The sequence below is a fragment of the Carassius carassius genome, chromosome 12, assembly GCF_963082965.1.
Source record: "Carassius carassius chromosome 12, fCarCar2.1, whole genome shotgun sequence".
Lineage (NCBI taxonomy): Eukaryota > Metazoa > Chordata > Actinopteri > Cypriniformes > Cyprinidae > Carassius > Carassius carassius.
The window spans coordinates 6,058,945-6,075,667 of record NC_081766.1 but is presented as its reverse complement, the minus strand read 5'-3'; the positions used below and the strand labels follow the sequence as shown (position 1 = coordinate 6,075,667).

Below are 16,723 nucleotides of genomic sequence, written 5' to 3'. Positions count from 1 at the left end.
TGACAATGTAAAAAAATAAATAAAATAAAAAACCTTTTAAGTCACCTACCTGTAATATCTGACTCTTAACCATTTTTGTTTGATGATTCTATGTTGTGTTTTACATTATTTGAGAAACTGTATACTACAGAAGACCAGTTCACTCGAGAGCTCACCCTACTATACTGCATCTTTCAGACAACACTATTTTAGTAAATCATATTCAGTGTTAGAATTAAAGAATACTCAAATGCTCTGCTTTTCTGTAAAAATGATATGGGGGAAAAAACTGTTGCAATACACTCTTGATAAGATACATACTTGATAAGAACACTGAATAAAGTGAAGTAAAATTTCTGTACAGGTTTTATTTATATACATTTGTGATGTACATTTTACTATATCATCCACTTTTTAGATACATTTATAGTTTAACTACTTTTATAAACTAAATGTGACATTACAATTTTTTTTTTTGATATTTTCACAACTGCATGTAGTTAACTGGAAGGTAACTAGTGGCAGTAACAATGTTATTTAAATACAAATTAACCTGCAGTTATCTATCAAAAGAGGAGTCATTGTAGTGAATTATTATATTTAGTTAATTATTTTCCATAGCATACCAATTGCTTTGACACAATCTGTATTGTTAAAAGTGCTATATAAATAAAGGTGATTTGACTTATGATCAAAGCAATACATCCTAAACTACAACAATCTTTAAAATCCTTACAAATGCAAATCTATAAAGAAATGTAGTACAGCTGTACACAAAATGCCATTCATAATAATGTAGCAGACAGGACACAGTTCATAATGATGGCATGTTACCCGACCTGATTTGTATTACCAGCATGAGGTTTGCAACACTCGTGTGTATGAAAGCTCATTTCTGAGTATGGAGTTCAGAAGAGAGTGTGTATGTCTGTTCAGCGGCAGGAGGGCAGTGTGACTCTCTGCTCATCAATCCTCTTAGCCTGTGAGCGCATTATGAGGCTGAAGAAGTCTTCATCCGGGACAGTGGGGCCACGGGCAGAGGGGAGAGGAGGTGCACACCTCTGATCATCCAGACGAGACCCCTGAGAGATCCAGTAAAGTAGAATGGCTTTAAACAAATTAACTTTTTCCTACAGTTGCTATTTTGCATTTTTTTTCCCTACTCGTTTTTTCTACTCTGGGTAATTCAAACACATGTTCTCACCTGACACTTGACGAGCATGTCAAAGAACTGGTCGTCGGGTTCGGTAGCGTCTGTGCTTGCCATGACCTGGCTGAGGATCATCTGTCTGCTGCTGTGTTCGGATATAGTGCGCAGGCCGGGCAGACTGTTCCCTGTTCCTGCCCTCTGCTCGTCCAGCCTCCTGCCCTGAGCACTGGCCAATAGTCTGAGAAACGGCTCTTGACCTGGAGATGCAGCCGATTCTGAGAATGCTGAATAGACAGAGACGCGTTCAGCTATATATATTGTATAATATTTATATAATTTTAAATACTTCTTGTTTGAATATTAAAAGACAAATTTAATGAATAATGTGAAAGAAGACTAACATTTCCTGATGGTTCTGGGTGGGGAGGTGGACCTAGAATTGACAGACGGGTGGCTCCTCCCATCCTGGATGGCACACCGCTGGTCGTCCATCCTGTTGCTCTGGAAACGACTCAGCAAGTCAAAGAAGCCCTCGTCTCCTAACATGTCTGTACTCCCATGCTGAGGTCAAAGGTTAAATAAATGTTAAAATAAACGCCCTCTAAAGAACATACAGTTTTGTAACCAGTACTTTCAGTTTACTGGTTAGATTCAAATGCAAGTCAACTATGGTTTAACTTTGGTTATTAGAGCCAATGTAGTCTGAAAGAGATGTTTCAGATGTGAAGCAATTTCCCTTTCTTTTAAATAATATGGACTCGTTAATCTATTTCAGATCAGGAATGTCGAGTAATAAAGTAAACAGTCTTATTCTATGGGTTTTAGTAAACATGTTTGCATGTGGTTTTAGTACTTTGTTCTGAGGAGCTTCCCGTGTGTTGCTGGTATCCTGAAGGATTTTATTGGAGCTACTCTGCAGTTTGTGCTTCTTTCCTCGGAAACGATTAACAAAGGAGAGCTTTGAGGATGACTTGGCCAGTGGGGGTTTGGACTGCTTGAAGAAGATGTCACTGGTCCACTTCTGACCCTGCCGGACAGAAATTACATTACTCAATGATTCCTGATGCTGAGATTTGAAAACATAGCATGCTTCAATGTCCTATGAACTGATGACTATACAGAGAGTTATGAATCAGATAAATAGATTTAGATTCACATTGTTCTTGTCAGGTGTGAGTTTCATCAGCTCTAGGTTCTCCATACTGTGCCGTCGGCTCATTCTGGGCCTGGCTCCTGTAAAAACAACAAACCAATCAATAAGTTGAAAAGCTTAAATGCAATGGCCACATGCTTTATACCGCTTATTAACCATACAGAAGAAATTAAAATACTATGGCTGAAGGCTGTGCTTGTGTTCTAGTGTTTGTTTGACTGCTGTACCATGCAGGTTGTAGTCGAACTCTTTGTTTTCAGAAAGTACTGAATTGTTTGTGCTGTAACTGAGACCGAGGACCATCTGAAGATCTGAGACGTTCATGCGAGCAGTGAGTTCCCCACTACGATCACCAGTCTGTCAATCAGGGAATTTAATGAAAATACGTCCTAAGAACATTAATAATTTCTTCTATTCAAAATGTATATAACCTTGCTGCAGTTTAAAGCAAGACTGGTTTTATAACAGATTTCCTTTGAAACAATTATCAATGGTACGTCCAGATATGTACCTACTGATGGGTGTATAACTGCACGTACCTCTTTTGCTATTTCCAAGTGTTTCTCTGCAAACTGCATGGCCTGGTCATGATTCCCTAGTACTGTATGTGCGTTTCCCAAACTCCAGCAGGCCCTAGCCTCACCGATCCTGCAGAAAACAAATTATTACATTTTATATATTTTTTCTACATCTAAGTATTAACTACTACTGGAGAAAAATTAATATAATGGCCAAGACAATTAATTGGCTCATATTCTGCGATTTTGAGATTATTGGAATCAGCAGGGAATATTGGGAATATATCAGTTGGCCAGGCCACTACTAAAACATGACTCCTAATGTGTGAGATCACCTGTCATTGAGGTCCTGGGCGATGATGAGATGTTTGAGATGGTAGTCAATAGCTCTCTCATAGTCCTGCAGCAGTGTGTATGTGTTGCCCAGACTGTAGCAGGCCTGAGCCTCCACAGCCAGATCCTTCAGCTGGCGTGCCAACTGTAGAGCTTTCCTGCACTCACAACACAATCACTGTCAGAGCCCAAATGATACATAACATTCATTGAATTATTTCGTAGACTTTAAGTTCAATCATCACATTAGAATGTACTGTAATTCCTGTTTTCGCATTCTCAAATATAAGACCTAATAAAATTATAATTTTCCACGTTTGTTAAAAAATGTAAGGCTTTAATTGACCTTTAATTTGATTAAACTAAAATTAAGACAAAGTTGACACCCTGTAACAAAATCCATATATCAAACATTAAGCCTATCCCAATAGGCATGTAATGCTCTCTTTCTTTTTCCCTCTCATAATAAATCTATTAATCAATAATTAACACTATTGACACTGCACTCACCAGTAATGTTCTGCAGCCCTCTCAAACTCCCCAAGGAATATACAAGCGTTTCCCAGGTTGCAGTAGGCTCTCCTTTCTGCAGACCGGTCACCAAACTCTTTAGCAATGAGCAAACGCTGGAAAACAGATGGATCACACACAGTGCAGTGAGTGTTTTTGCACAGCCTTACACTGTTTTTCGAAATTACTAAAGTCAAATGATGACACGGATCACTCACCTGTTCATGAAAGGCCATTGCATCCCTGAAGTTTCCTAGCAGGTAGTACGTGTTCCCCAGGTTTCCATAAGTTCTGCCCTGTGCTGCCCTGTCTCGGAGTTCCTTCACGATACACAGATTCGCTCTGAACAATTGGAGGAAAGAAGGAGGATTCACAAAACACTTTACAAGTCATGTTAAAAATGCCCAATCGTGCGGGTTGGTGGTACTCACTTGTAGTACTCAGCAGCTTTTCTAAGTACTGTCATGACCTCCTCAGGAAAGTCTCCAGGTTCTGCTCCGCTCCAGCAGATGCTCTTCCCTTTGGCGTGGTACACATTTCCAAAATTATAAAGTGCTCTGGCCTGCCCCACCTTTAGGAAAGAATAACATAACATAAATTGAAAGAAAAAAGTAATACTAAACATGTGAACCTTAGATGTTAATGACATACTTGGGTGCATCTTATACAAACTTAATTGCAATTTTTATTTCATCTCAGTTCTTAATCTATCTCACTGACAATTTACAACTTTGAATTCAGGGTAAATAAACACCTGTTAATTTATTCATCAAAATTCACACAACTGTATGATATTCAGCAGTGATTATTTTACATTTACAAAAGTTTTATATACTGTAACTACAGCATTCACCAGACCTTGTGGGCATCTATTAATTTACAGTCTGCTGAGTGTTTGATCTGTTTGTCAATTTCAGAGCACTAATATAATCACCTCATCAGAATGAATCGCTAGTGTTGTAGCATTTGCAAGTGTCTCTGTATAAAAGCATCAATGAATAATGCAAAATGAATAAATGCAAATGTAATATGTTCCATTATGTCTATTGTATACATTAAACGAATCACTCACCTTGTCACCCAGTTCCTTAGCGATATCTAAATGTCTCTGGCAGCAGACCACCGCTTCATCAAAGCGACCCAAAACCTTTAATGTGTTCCCCAAGTTACCGCTGGCTTTGGCCTCACCAAGCTGATCCCCAGTGGTTCTGAGAGAACAAATCTGTGCTGTCATTAACATTCAATACAAATATTATACAATCCTAAAGAACATGAATTATTAACACAACCCAAAACACCTGGCATTTACACTACCACACAAGTTGGTGGTCAGCAAGATTTTTTTGTTGCTGTTGCATTTGAAAGAAGTCTTTTATGCTCACCAAGGCTGCATATTTAAATTTAAATGTATGCATTTAGCAGACGCTTTTATCCAAAGCGACTTACAGTGCATTCAGGCCATCAATTTTTTCCTATCATGTGTTCCTGGGGAATGGAACCCCCAACCTTGCGCTTGATAACGCAATGCTCTACCAATTAAGCTACAGGAACACTTATTCAGAATATTTAGAGTAATAATGTGAAATATTACAATAGAATTTTCTATTAATATATTTAAAATTATTAATATATTTATTACTCTTCTATAGTCATTTAAAAAGCTGAATTTTCAGTAGACACTACTCAGTCTTTAGTGTCACATGATCCTCTTAATATCATCTCAATATGCTGATTTGCTGCTCAAGAAACATTAAGTGTTAGTATCAATGTTGAAAACACTAGTGCTGGTTTAACATTTCGTGGCAAGGTGACAGTTTTGTTTAAACCTAGGATCAAATGAATGCATCTTTGCGGAGTAAAAGTATTAAGTTCTTAAAAGAAATTGATGAAAAGTTGAGCAAATATACTTAGTTAGAGTAAGGTCATGGTGGTGGAACTCCAGAGCTTTGCTGTAGTCATGCAAGTGAAAGTAGGCATTGCCCAGTTGACTGTAGATGGCACTCAGAACCTGCAGGTCTTCTGTGCCAACCTGCAAGGCTGCCTCGAAGAAAGAAACGCCGGCGCTGTAATCCCCCACCTTACACAGCCGCTCGGCCTCCAGAGCCAGGTCCAAACAGGATGCCTCCATCCTGCAGGGGGCAGCAAAAAACTATTTTTAGGAATGGTTGAGCTGTAGATTTAATGTCTCAGCATCAAACATTAGTAGAAATAAATCGAGGTACGGTGTCCTCATTACAGAAACCCAAAATAAACTTTTATGGACCAAATTGTATGGATCTAACCCATAGTCAAACACTGGGAAAACTCGATGACTGTAAGGTGCTACCATAACAGACCACTGATTTGTTCATGCTGGGAAAGTCACATCATGCAAGATCTCTATGGGATTTAAATCCTGCCATGATTCAAAACTGAAAATACAGGTCTGAAAGGTTGAAAAATAAGATTTGCAAGCTTGCAAAATGTAAAAAAAAAAAATATATATATATCTCTGCAAACATTATGTTGTTTTTTAGATTTCCTTCTTCAGAACTGCAACATTTTTTTACGATGTTGCGCAAATAAATTTTCAGAGTTTCAAATTTGTCAGTGTTCTCCCACTGTATTAGATTGTTTTCCAGGTTTGAAACCTTGTAAATGGTGATCTGAAAACTGGTGTGCGAATGTGTGAAATTTTTTTTGAAACTCTGAAAACAGAGCTTTGCAGGCTTGCAAAGTGGTAAAAAAAATTACATCTCTTCAAACGTAATTTTGTTTTTGAGTTTTCCCTCTTCAGAAGTGCAACACTCTTTTTTATGGTGTTGTGCAATCATTTTTTCAGAGTTTCGAATTTGTCACTGTTCTCCCAGTGTATAGTTTGTTTTCAAGATTTGAAACCTTGTAAATAGTGATCTGAAAACTGGTGTGCGAATAGGTGAAAAAAAGTTTTGAAACTCTGAAAACTGAGGTTCGAAAGGGCGAAACTTATTACATAACATTAGCACTCCTATTGCAGACTATTTTTTCAGAGCTGAGTTTACAACACCCACTTTGCGGAGATAAGCACACACAGTTGCGAGCTTGCGTCTCACGTGATTTGTGGCAGCGTTGTCACGCAGCTCTGCTCTGAAACTCTGAAACAGACTGAGCGAAAATGAAGCTTCGCAACCTCGCAAATAAAAAAAGCCTGGAGGGTGGGCCTTCTGCTCTTGGCCAATGCTTTGCTGTCTGCTGACGTACAGTCCAATCACAAGTCGTATTTACTGGAAAGGTGGGATTGACCTACTGCTCCGCCAATGACAAAAGCGCACAGGATACGCAAACAGAGGATGCACAGATTTCTGTCCACAAGGCGGTCCCGTCGCGGTCCAGTTCTAAAATAAAGGTTTACCCACTTGTCGCTGAAATTCACCATACAATTGCCAGTAGCCACTGAGTTTACCACTGATAGACCGGCGGTGCATCGGTATACACACTTGCACCTTGTCTGGTTTAGGCCTGTCATTGATAAATAATGATGACAATAAAAACGCCAGTAGGTGACACCAAAACCATGGTTTACGTAGGCTATTTATTGAATCGTTCAAATCAAACTTTTCGTTCAAAACGCCTGATTCTATTAGAAAGGAAACAAAAGAGTCCATTTGAATGGACTGTTGAATCGCTGGCTCACTTGATTCGTTGAAAATCTTATGAATTCAAGGAACAAAACACCGTGTTAAGGGCCGTTCACATGTCGCGCCTAAAAACGCGTCGCTTTCTCCTTCTTTCCAAAGCGCTCGGCAGTTGCGCTCCTATGCACTGTTGTAGCTATAAAATTATAGCACATTTTTGCTCGCGCACGTGCTGATACTCAATAATCAATGTTCAATGAATATAAAAACGTACACCATTTTTTTTTCATGACTTAAATTACAAGGACATTCTAACTGTATTTATTAATTCTAACAGGCTTCATTGCGGAGTGAATGCTTTTGGACTCCTAGGACGTGTTTTTGTTGGGTTTTTGCAAAGTCGGTGACTCAAAATGTCAGCTCTATCCTCTCTCAATCCGTCACAAACAGCGTATGAGGACAATGGAAGCAATAAAAAACAACAAATATACAAGTGCTATAACAAGTCTCAGTGAGCTTACACGTAACAAAGGCTTTTAAATAATATAATAAAGAAATACTGATAACAGATAGAATAGAAAAAGAATAGAGCAAGCTAGAGTTAGAGGTCTTTTTTGCCTTTGTTAATTGTATAATAAAAGAAAACCGATAGAATACAAAATAATAGAAAGCTTAATATTATTCTTTTTTTAAGAATAGTGAGTGTTAAAGTTAGAAGGTCAAATACATTTGGAAGAGATGTGTTTTAAGCTGATTCTTGAAGATAAGGATTGGGTACAGACAATCCAGTAAAGATCTACCCAAACGAAGGTCTGAGACTACAGAATATCCTCAATGCAGAAAGCACTCTCTTTCACTCACACACAGTATAAATTTTAGCATGTGGTGGAGAACAAATAGTTTATCATATGTTTTAAACATTATATATTTATTATATATATATATATATATATATATATATATATATATATATATATATATATATATATATATAATATATGAAAATACAGATGTTTAGATTATAATTCAGGTTTATTTTTACAAAATATAGATTTTAAAACGTCTCAATACATATAGCCTATAGTGATTGCAGAAAAAAGTTAACCATGCATTCATAAATTTGTAATAGGCAATTATTTATAATTTTACTGAAATATTTTAATAAAAGTAAAAAATACACTGTACATCTTTCTGAATATTTCAATATAATATCTAAATATTCTTTTGGATGCACTATTGAAGTCGCTTTAATTGTAATATTCGGTCTCTACATGAAGAGAGAGTCAGTGGTCCACTGCGTGAGGAAAGTGAGTCGTGAGGAAAGTGAATCGTTCGCTGCTTGAGGAAAGTGAGGTGAGTGTGTATACTGATGCACCGCCGGTCTATCATTGGTAAACTCAGTGGCTACTGGCAATTGTATGGTGAATTTCAGCGACAAGTGGGTAAACCTTTATTTTAGAACTGGACTGCGACGGGACCGCCTTGTGGACAGAAACCTGTGCACCTCTGCTGTCATTGGCGGAGCAGTCGGTCAATCCCACCTTTCCAGTAAATACGACTTGTGATTGGACTGTACGTCAGCAGACAGCAAAGCATTGGCCAAGAGCAGAAGGCCCTCCCTCCAGACTTTTTTTTATTTGCGAGGTTGCGAAGCTTCATTTTCGCTCAGTCTTAGTTTCAGAGTTTCAGAGCAGAGCTGCGTGACAACGCTGCCACAAATCACGTGAGACGCAAGCTCGCAACTGTGTGTGCGTATCTCCGCAAAGTGGGTGTTGTAAACTCAGCTCTGAAAAAAATAGTCTGCAATAGGAGTGCAAATGTAATGTAATAAGTTTCGCCCTTTCGAACCTCAGTTTTCAGAGTTTCAAAACTTTTTTTCACCTATTCGCACACCAGTTTTCAGATCACTATTTACAAGGTTTCAAATCTTGAAAACAAACTATACACTGGGAGAACAGTGATAAATTCGAAACTCTGAAAAAATGATTGCACAACACCATAAAAAAAAAGAGTGTTGCACTTCTGAAGAGGGAAAACTCAAAAACAAAATTACGTTTGAAGAGATGTAATTTTTTTTTACCACTTTGCAAGCCTGCAAAGCTCTGTTTTCAGAGTTTAAAAAAAAAAAAAAAAAAATCACACATTCGCACACCAGTTTTCAGATCACCATTTACAAGGTTTCAAACCTGGAAAACAATTTAATACAGTGGGAGAACACTGACAAACTTGAAACTCTGAAAATTTATTTGCGCAACATCGTAAAAAAATGCTGCAGTTCTGAAGAAGGAAATCTAAAAAACAACAATGTTTGCAGATATATTTTTATTTTTTTTACATTTTGCAAGCTTGCAAATCTTATTTTTCGATCTTGCAAAACTTTTTTTTGTAAGATTTTGAGTTTTCGAACACTTAGTTTCAACCTTTCAGACCTGTATTTTCAGTTTTGAATCATGGCAAGATTTAAATCCCATAGATCTCTTGTATTTTTTTGCAAGTTGTATTTTTTTATTTAAAAAAGAAAGGGGCAGTTTGACAAATGAAACTTTGAATAAAAAAAAAATCATCTGTGTGTGTAAACCACACCAAAATGGTTAAAAAGTATTAATTTTGGGGGGCTTACAGGATATCATTTATAACCAAGGGATAACAAATTTCAGAAAAATAATACTTTTTATTTTTTACATTGTATGTTAGGGTATAAAACACAACAATATATGACACACATCAGCTGTGTGATTTATCATATTAGTGAACTAATACAGGCAATATAAAGCTATATGAAAAAAAACTCAACAAAAATTCATTACCAACCAACCTACACTGAATAATATAATAAATATTTTTAACAGTTATCCATAATAGATTTATCCCATTCCCTACACACAATAAGTATCCATCAGAGTTTGTAGAGGCCCTACCTGGTGCCTTCACAACTCACACAATCAAAGAAAACTGGACATGTGAAAGGCATCTAAAATTCTTCAATGTCTCCTTAAAAAGTCTTTTGATGGGGCTGTAATCTCTAAAACCAACCGTCCCGAACACGCATACATCACGATGCGGCTGCAAATCAACCCAATTCTTCACCATGAATTACACCACTACAAACTCATCAATTTTTAAAAGAATATGCTACACAGCAGTTGACCATCATACAACGTCACCTCAGACGTCTTTGAGGGCAGAGGTTGAAGATGGCTTTGGCAAAAACTGTGGTGCTCAGCACTTGAACAGCTAATCTGATTGTGTTTCTGCTTCGCACTGTTGTGTGTGATTAGCGCGCACACAGAGAGGGACACTACAGAGATTAGACCCGCTGTGTTTGCTTCTGATGATATAAAACTCATTTCATTGTGTGACTGATTAATAGAATACACGATTTTATAGCACTTCCATCTAGAATATAAAAACTGAAATGGATCTGAATAAAAGAAACTCAGAAACATTGATTGTAGTTAGTTTCTCATTAAAAACTGGTCCCTGGAAATAAATAAACACAAAATTAGTATAACTATGGTAAACTTAAAAATCTCCAGTTTGTACATTCAACATTATACAGCAATGCACGGACAATGCCAATGTCATGGGTTCCCAATGCAAGTGGATAAAAGCATCTGCCAAATTTATAAATGTAAGTATTACTATATATACAGTCGTGGCCAAAAGTTTTGAGAATTACATAAATATTAGTTTTCAAAAAGTTTGCTGCTAAACTGCTTTTAGATCTTTGTTTCAGTTGTTTCTGTGATGTACTGAAATATAATTACAAGCCCTTCATACGTTTCAAAGGCTTTTATCGACAATTACATGACATTTATGCAAAGAGTCAGTATTTGCAGTGTTGGCCCTTCTGTTTCAGGACCTCTGCAATTCGACTGGGCATGCTCTCAATCAACTTCTGGGCCAAATCCTGACTGATAGCAACCCATTCTTTCATAATCACTTCTCGGAGTTTGTCAGAATTAGTGGGTTTTTGTTTGTCCACCCGCCTCTTGAGGATTGACCACAAGTTCTCAATGGGATTAAGATCTGGGGAGTTTCCAGGCCATGGACCCAAAATTTCAACATTCTGGTCCCCGAGCCACTTAGTTATCACTTTTGCCTCATGGCACGGTGCTCCATCGTGCTGGAAAATGCATTGTTCTTCACCAAACTGTTGGATTGTTGGAAGAAGTTGCTGTTGGAGGGTGTTTTGGTACCATTCTTTATTCATGGCTGTGTTTTTGGGCAGAATTGTGAGCGAGCCCACTCCCTTGGATGAGAAGCAACCCCACACATAAATGGTGTCAGGATGCTTTACTGTTGGCATGACACAGGACTGATGGTAGCGCTCACCTTTTCTTCTCGGACAAGCCTTTTACCAGATGCCCCAAACAATCGGAAAGGGGCTTCATCGGAGAATATGACTTTGCCCCAGTCCTCAGCAGTCCATTCACTATACTTTCTGCAGAAGATCAATCTGTCCCTGATGTTTTTTTTGGAGAGAAGTGGCTTCTTTGCTGCCCTTCTTGACACCAGGCCATCTTCCAAAAGTCTTCGCCTCACTGTGCGTGCAGATGCGCTCACACCTGCCTGCTGCCATTCCTGAGCAAGCTCTGTACTGGTGGCACTCCGATCCCGCAGCTGAATCCTCTTTAGGAGACGATCCTGGCGCTTGCTGGACTTTCTTGGACGCCCTGAAGCCTTCTTTACAAGAATTGAACCTCTTTCCTTGAAGTTCTTGATGATCCTATAAATTGTTGATTTAGGTGCAATCTTAGTAGCCACAATATCCTTGCCTGTGAAGCCATTTTTATGCAACGCAATGATGGCTGCACGCACTTCTTAGCAGGTCACCATGGTTAACAATGGAAGAACAATGATTTCAAGCATCACCCTCCTTTTAACATGTCAAGTCTGCCATTCTAACCCAATCAGCCTGACATAATGATCTCCAGCCTCGTGCTCGCCAACATTCTCACCTGAGTTAACAAGATGATTACTGAAATGATCTCAGCAGGTCCTTTAATGACAGCAATGAAATGCAGTGGAAAGGTTTTTTTGGGATTAAGTTAATTTTCATGGCAAAGAAGGACTATGCAATTCATCTGATCACTCTTCATAACATTCTGGAGTATATGCAAATTGCTATTAATTATAAAAACTTAAGCAGCAACTTTTCCAATTTCCAATATTTATGTAATTCTCAAAACTTTTGGCCATGACTTTATTTATATATATGCATTGCTAACAATGTCTGAGTGACAGATGTTTGCAGAGGACTGACTAAAAAACTAACTCAGCTCATGGACTGCAGAACAGCAATATGAGCAACTGTCATAAAGGACACATTTATGGTCTGTTAATTTAATACAGTGCTAAATAAAAACTATGATTAAGTGGCATATGAATAAACAATTTTGGTCCGTCTTTATTAATGAGGTAATACTGGACTTGCTCTAACAGTGCGGGGTTTCAACTGAAAATAAAACATAATTCAAGTGTTGCATGCCTACCTGTAGTGGACAAAGGTCCGGTTGTCATTCTGCATGCTAACCACTGCACTGCTGACAGCCATTGAAGAGCATTATGAAGTACTGATCCGAGTCAAATCCAGAAAGTAATCCAACAGGGAAGAGTAGTGAACTGAATCCCAGAATTTGTAAACAGTTCCGAAGTCTCTCTGAGGTTTCGCTGTGGAGTCCAGTGCACTACAGATGAGTTTATCCAGACAAATATTCACCACATGATTTGTCGACCAGGATGCTCTCCCAGAGCTCTCTGTGAAAAGAATAAAAGACGTGGAGTGTGAAGCCTCATTCTATGAGTAATGCCATGGCAACACCCACTTACCAGTGGACACATGCAATGGAGGCAGATATTAAGGGTGTGTATGTCAGTTTTGTGTATGTGAAAGCTAAATCAAGGGGGCCCAACAACAAGAGAGAAAGCAAGAGCAACTGGCCAATAAACACAGTTGATTATCTGCCATGCATGCAGGCCAGTACCAATACATGAAAGAAAACGCATTCAGATTTGTGGCAAGAGAGGGGTTTGTTTACCCTTCTCTTACAAAGCCCCACAAATGTAAAGATAATCAAGAAGAAGAAAATGTTCAATTCAAAACTGTTTGCCACTTTCAAACATTACACCTCTGAGACATTTGGAAAGCTGATTTGTCAATGCCAAACTAATCCAGATATAAGATAATCAGGTTGAAGAACCACAGAGCTCACAGAAACATTTAGTCTAATGTATAATTATCATTTTAGAAAGATGGAAATATTGCACAATGTAAATAGGTGAGTCATACGTTTCTTGTGCATACTGAAGTAGTGACAAAACCAAAGTAGAAGCAAACATGCATCTGGGTATAACAAACTATTATAGAGAAAGAAAAAAAATGAAAAGCAGAAACTTAGATTTGTCCAGCGGTGGTTGATTGTATTTTGTGATGTGGTTGTTGCACTCAAAAATGAATTTGCTAGTGGATAGTAGAAGGACAAAGTATGAGCAGACAAAGATATTGGGAAAGTTCGGCATACGTCACTAAAGAGAAGTCTGTCGCTTCCCTCGAAAGATAAAATTATGACATTTTGTTTAGTGAATTAAGAGGACAATGTTTATATATATATATATAAAACAATACATAAATAAAGGTCTGGTTCTGTAAGTAGAAATCGTATTGGTAAACGTATAAATCATATTGGTAAATCATTAAAGACAAACCTATAGTCAGCTGTGAGGTTGTTAGTCAATGGTATAGGACTTTGTTGAAACTTATTTTTTAAACAATTGTGTTAAATGGTGGGAATCGTGACAAACTACATTATTCATAATTCTGAAAAAAATCACCACCAATCAAAGAAACAAGCATTATAAACAATTTAACAGTCAGTGTCCCTATATGTTTTCAAACTACTTACATATAATTATTTTGCAATATACATAAAATATATTGTTTCTATGTGTCTAACTAACATCTTTAAATGCATTTATAGTTTGATTGTATCGTTCTCTTCCTTATTAAAAGACATTAAATACACAGTCCAATTTTCGAATACTTTTTTATTTAAGTCTGTTGTGAGTCACCTCATTGTGGGTTTCATCATGGCTTTTACCTATTTAACAAAGACTTTTTAAGAATCCACATGGGGCAAAAGTCAGTGAAAAATAAAAATTGATTACAACAGAAATACATTTCTCATGTAAATTAAAAAAATTAAAAGAACAACACCACTCACAGACTAAAGTTTAAACAGCATAAACCATGGAGAAAAATTACCCTTTGGTAAACAGGGAAAAAGACAAATTTTCTTAACATCAAATAGTAACCATGCTCGGTCTCAAAGAATGATGATAAACTGCCTGCTAAAACATGTAACAACACTTGTGCCAAAGACCTTCAAATCTATTGTAATTTCTTTCTTCATTCTAAAGAACGAACAGGACTTCAAAACAGAGTTGTTTACAAAACTGGTTTGTGTGTCAATTCTAACAGACAAACAGCAGCGTGGTTCTCAAAGTAACTTTGAGGCAGGTTAGTTTAACAAGATGAGACATAAAGAGAGGTAAACAAGAAGACAGACATAAGCTTCAGCTTCCATGCCACACAGGAAGTGATGATGACTTCAATCATCACAAAGCATGTCTGTCACTTGACAGCTGTTCCTGAGGTGCTCGCAATTTAAAGACCCCTTTATACACAAACACACAGTGTGTTGTAAGCAGTTACTATTTCACATCTGCCAAATTCAGCATAGAGTTTTCCATTACATTCTACCAGGAGGATAGGTGTTAGTCAGAAAGCGCGGTGAATAAGAATATCGTCAGAGTAATAATGAAAGTGTAAAAGCCCTAGCAAAACCTACAATTTTGGGAAAACAACAGCAAAAAAAAAAAACGTCATAGTGTTAGTCATTTATAAACCAGAGAGAAAAAGCTCTAACATAAATAACATTATATTGCTGGTAAATAATTTAAATGTTTAACCATCTTTTAATTTTACGGCACAGAAGATAACTTATTTTTAAATTAAGTAAAAATTAAACAAACAAAAAAAAACTGGCGCACGTTCCATTGTACTGAAATAGTAATATAGTACCTAAGAAGGTCTCTGCGTGCTTTGAAGTTTGCATTTTGGTTTACGTTCATGTTTTGTTGTGTTTGCGCGTGCAGATCTGTCTTAACGGCCGTTACGTTACGTCTAAACTTAAGACATACTCACTCAAACTCCTCCGATTCCCCGCTGATCATACACTCGGTTTAGTCTCTTACAACCAACAGAATCGATAACACAAAACAATCAAATCCAGTCATACTGTAAGAACCGATTAACTAAAACCGCTTCCGCTTAATTTATACATTCGTAGTCGAGTCACCGAAGCAGTGTAGAGAAAAAACTTTACACACATCCGTACATAGGGGCCCCGTGGTCCTGACTAAACTGGCCAATCAGAGCCCAGAATTCAAATATAACCACGCCCACTATGAATCGCCAGTGAAATTTGAATTTGTATCGTTCTACTAGTCTTCATTTCAGTGAACCTTCACTGTTAACCTCTCGCAGGGCTTGGGTGTAACATTACCCGAGAGCCCACAACTCACTGGTAAGATATACTTAGATATTGTAAAGCTGCAATGGTACTACCATGGTTTGGACATGGTACTATAGTAATGCCATATGGCAATACAATGCAATTTCATGTTTGTCTTTTTTTGGTGTCGCTGAGAAACATAACCAAAAAATAGTTTTAAGTATTTTGAAAATGTAAATAGGCTACCATGAAATACTGATACATTCAGAAATGTTTCCAAAAATGTAATAAAAACAGTAAAATTGTTAACTATCATTAGAATTTACTGCTCGAAAAAATTATTCTCATCCATGTTGAAAACAGTTGTGACGCATAATATTTTGTGGAAAAGGTTTTCAAGAACATCTTTGGTAACATTAAAAATGCCTTTACTGTCATATTTTATTAACTGAATGCATCCTTTCCGAATAAAAGTATACATTTCTTAAAAAAAAAAAAGATATCATACATAATGCCCTAATGTCAACTGGATCTATTTTACTAACTGTCAGAATCATGTGAGACTGAAGAAGGCTCTTCAGAGGGGGTTGAATCAGTTAGTAGTCAGTACACCGAGTATTCAAACACTAGAAATAGGAAAGGAAACATACTCAAAGCAGCAGTGCAGAAAACTCACCACTGAAGGGAAGCCAGTCATTGGAGCACATGGTAACTGAGATGCCCTGCCACATTTTCATTACAATTCAAATTGTTCCACAAATTGGAATAAATGCTTAACTAAATGTGCTTTTATATTCAGATTAGAAATTTTATCTATAGCAGAACTGACATTTGAAAAAAATATTTTTTTTAAATTCTGATGTTCTTGTTCAGTTCTGCACTCTCTGATGATGTCATCTTCATGGGAAATATGAACGGTTCAGACAGTGAAGCCTCCCACTCCAATGTATGAACAACTATATCAGTGGCAC

At 37.3% G+C, this 16,723-nt stretch overlaps 1 protein-coding gene across 2 annotated transcripts; it reads right to left on the bottom strand.

Moving 5' to 3' along the window:
• Positions 1 to 327: 327 nt before the first annotated feature.
• LOC132154623 (G-protein-signaling modulator 2-like) lies at positions 328 to 15,611 on the bottom strand. 2 transcript variants are annotated; one of them, XM_059563257.1, is made up of 15 exons: positions 15,443 to 15,600; positions 12,732 to 12,996; positions 5,551 to 5,772; positions 4,716 to 4,851; positions 4,075 to 4,214; positions 3,862 to 3,985; positions 3,644 to 3,759; positions 3,136 to 3,291; positions 2,822 to 2,930; positions 2,510 to 2,639; positions 2,286 to 2,362; positions 1,983 to 2,156; positions 1,531 to 1,690; positions 1,184 to 1,413; positions 328 to 1,061 (listed from the first exon to the last, which is right to left on the bottom strand). In XM_059563257.1, the coding sequence occupies exons 2-15, from the start codon at positions 12,791 to 12,793 to the stop codon at positions 912 to 914; spliced, it is 1,986 nt and encodes a 661-aa protein (XP_059419240.1). In that variant the 5' UTR covers positions 12,794 to 12,996; positions 15,443 to 15,600; the 3' UTR covers positions 328 to 911. The 2 variants fall into 2 exon arrangements, with proteins under 2 accessions (XP_059419240.1, XP_059419241.1); XM_059563258.1 differs by lacking the exon at positions 12,732 to 12,996 and having other exon boundaries at positions 15,443 to 15,611.
• Between the last annotated feature and the right edge of the window lie 1,112 nt (positions 15,612 to 16,723).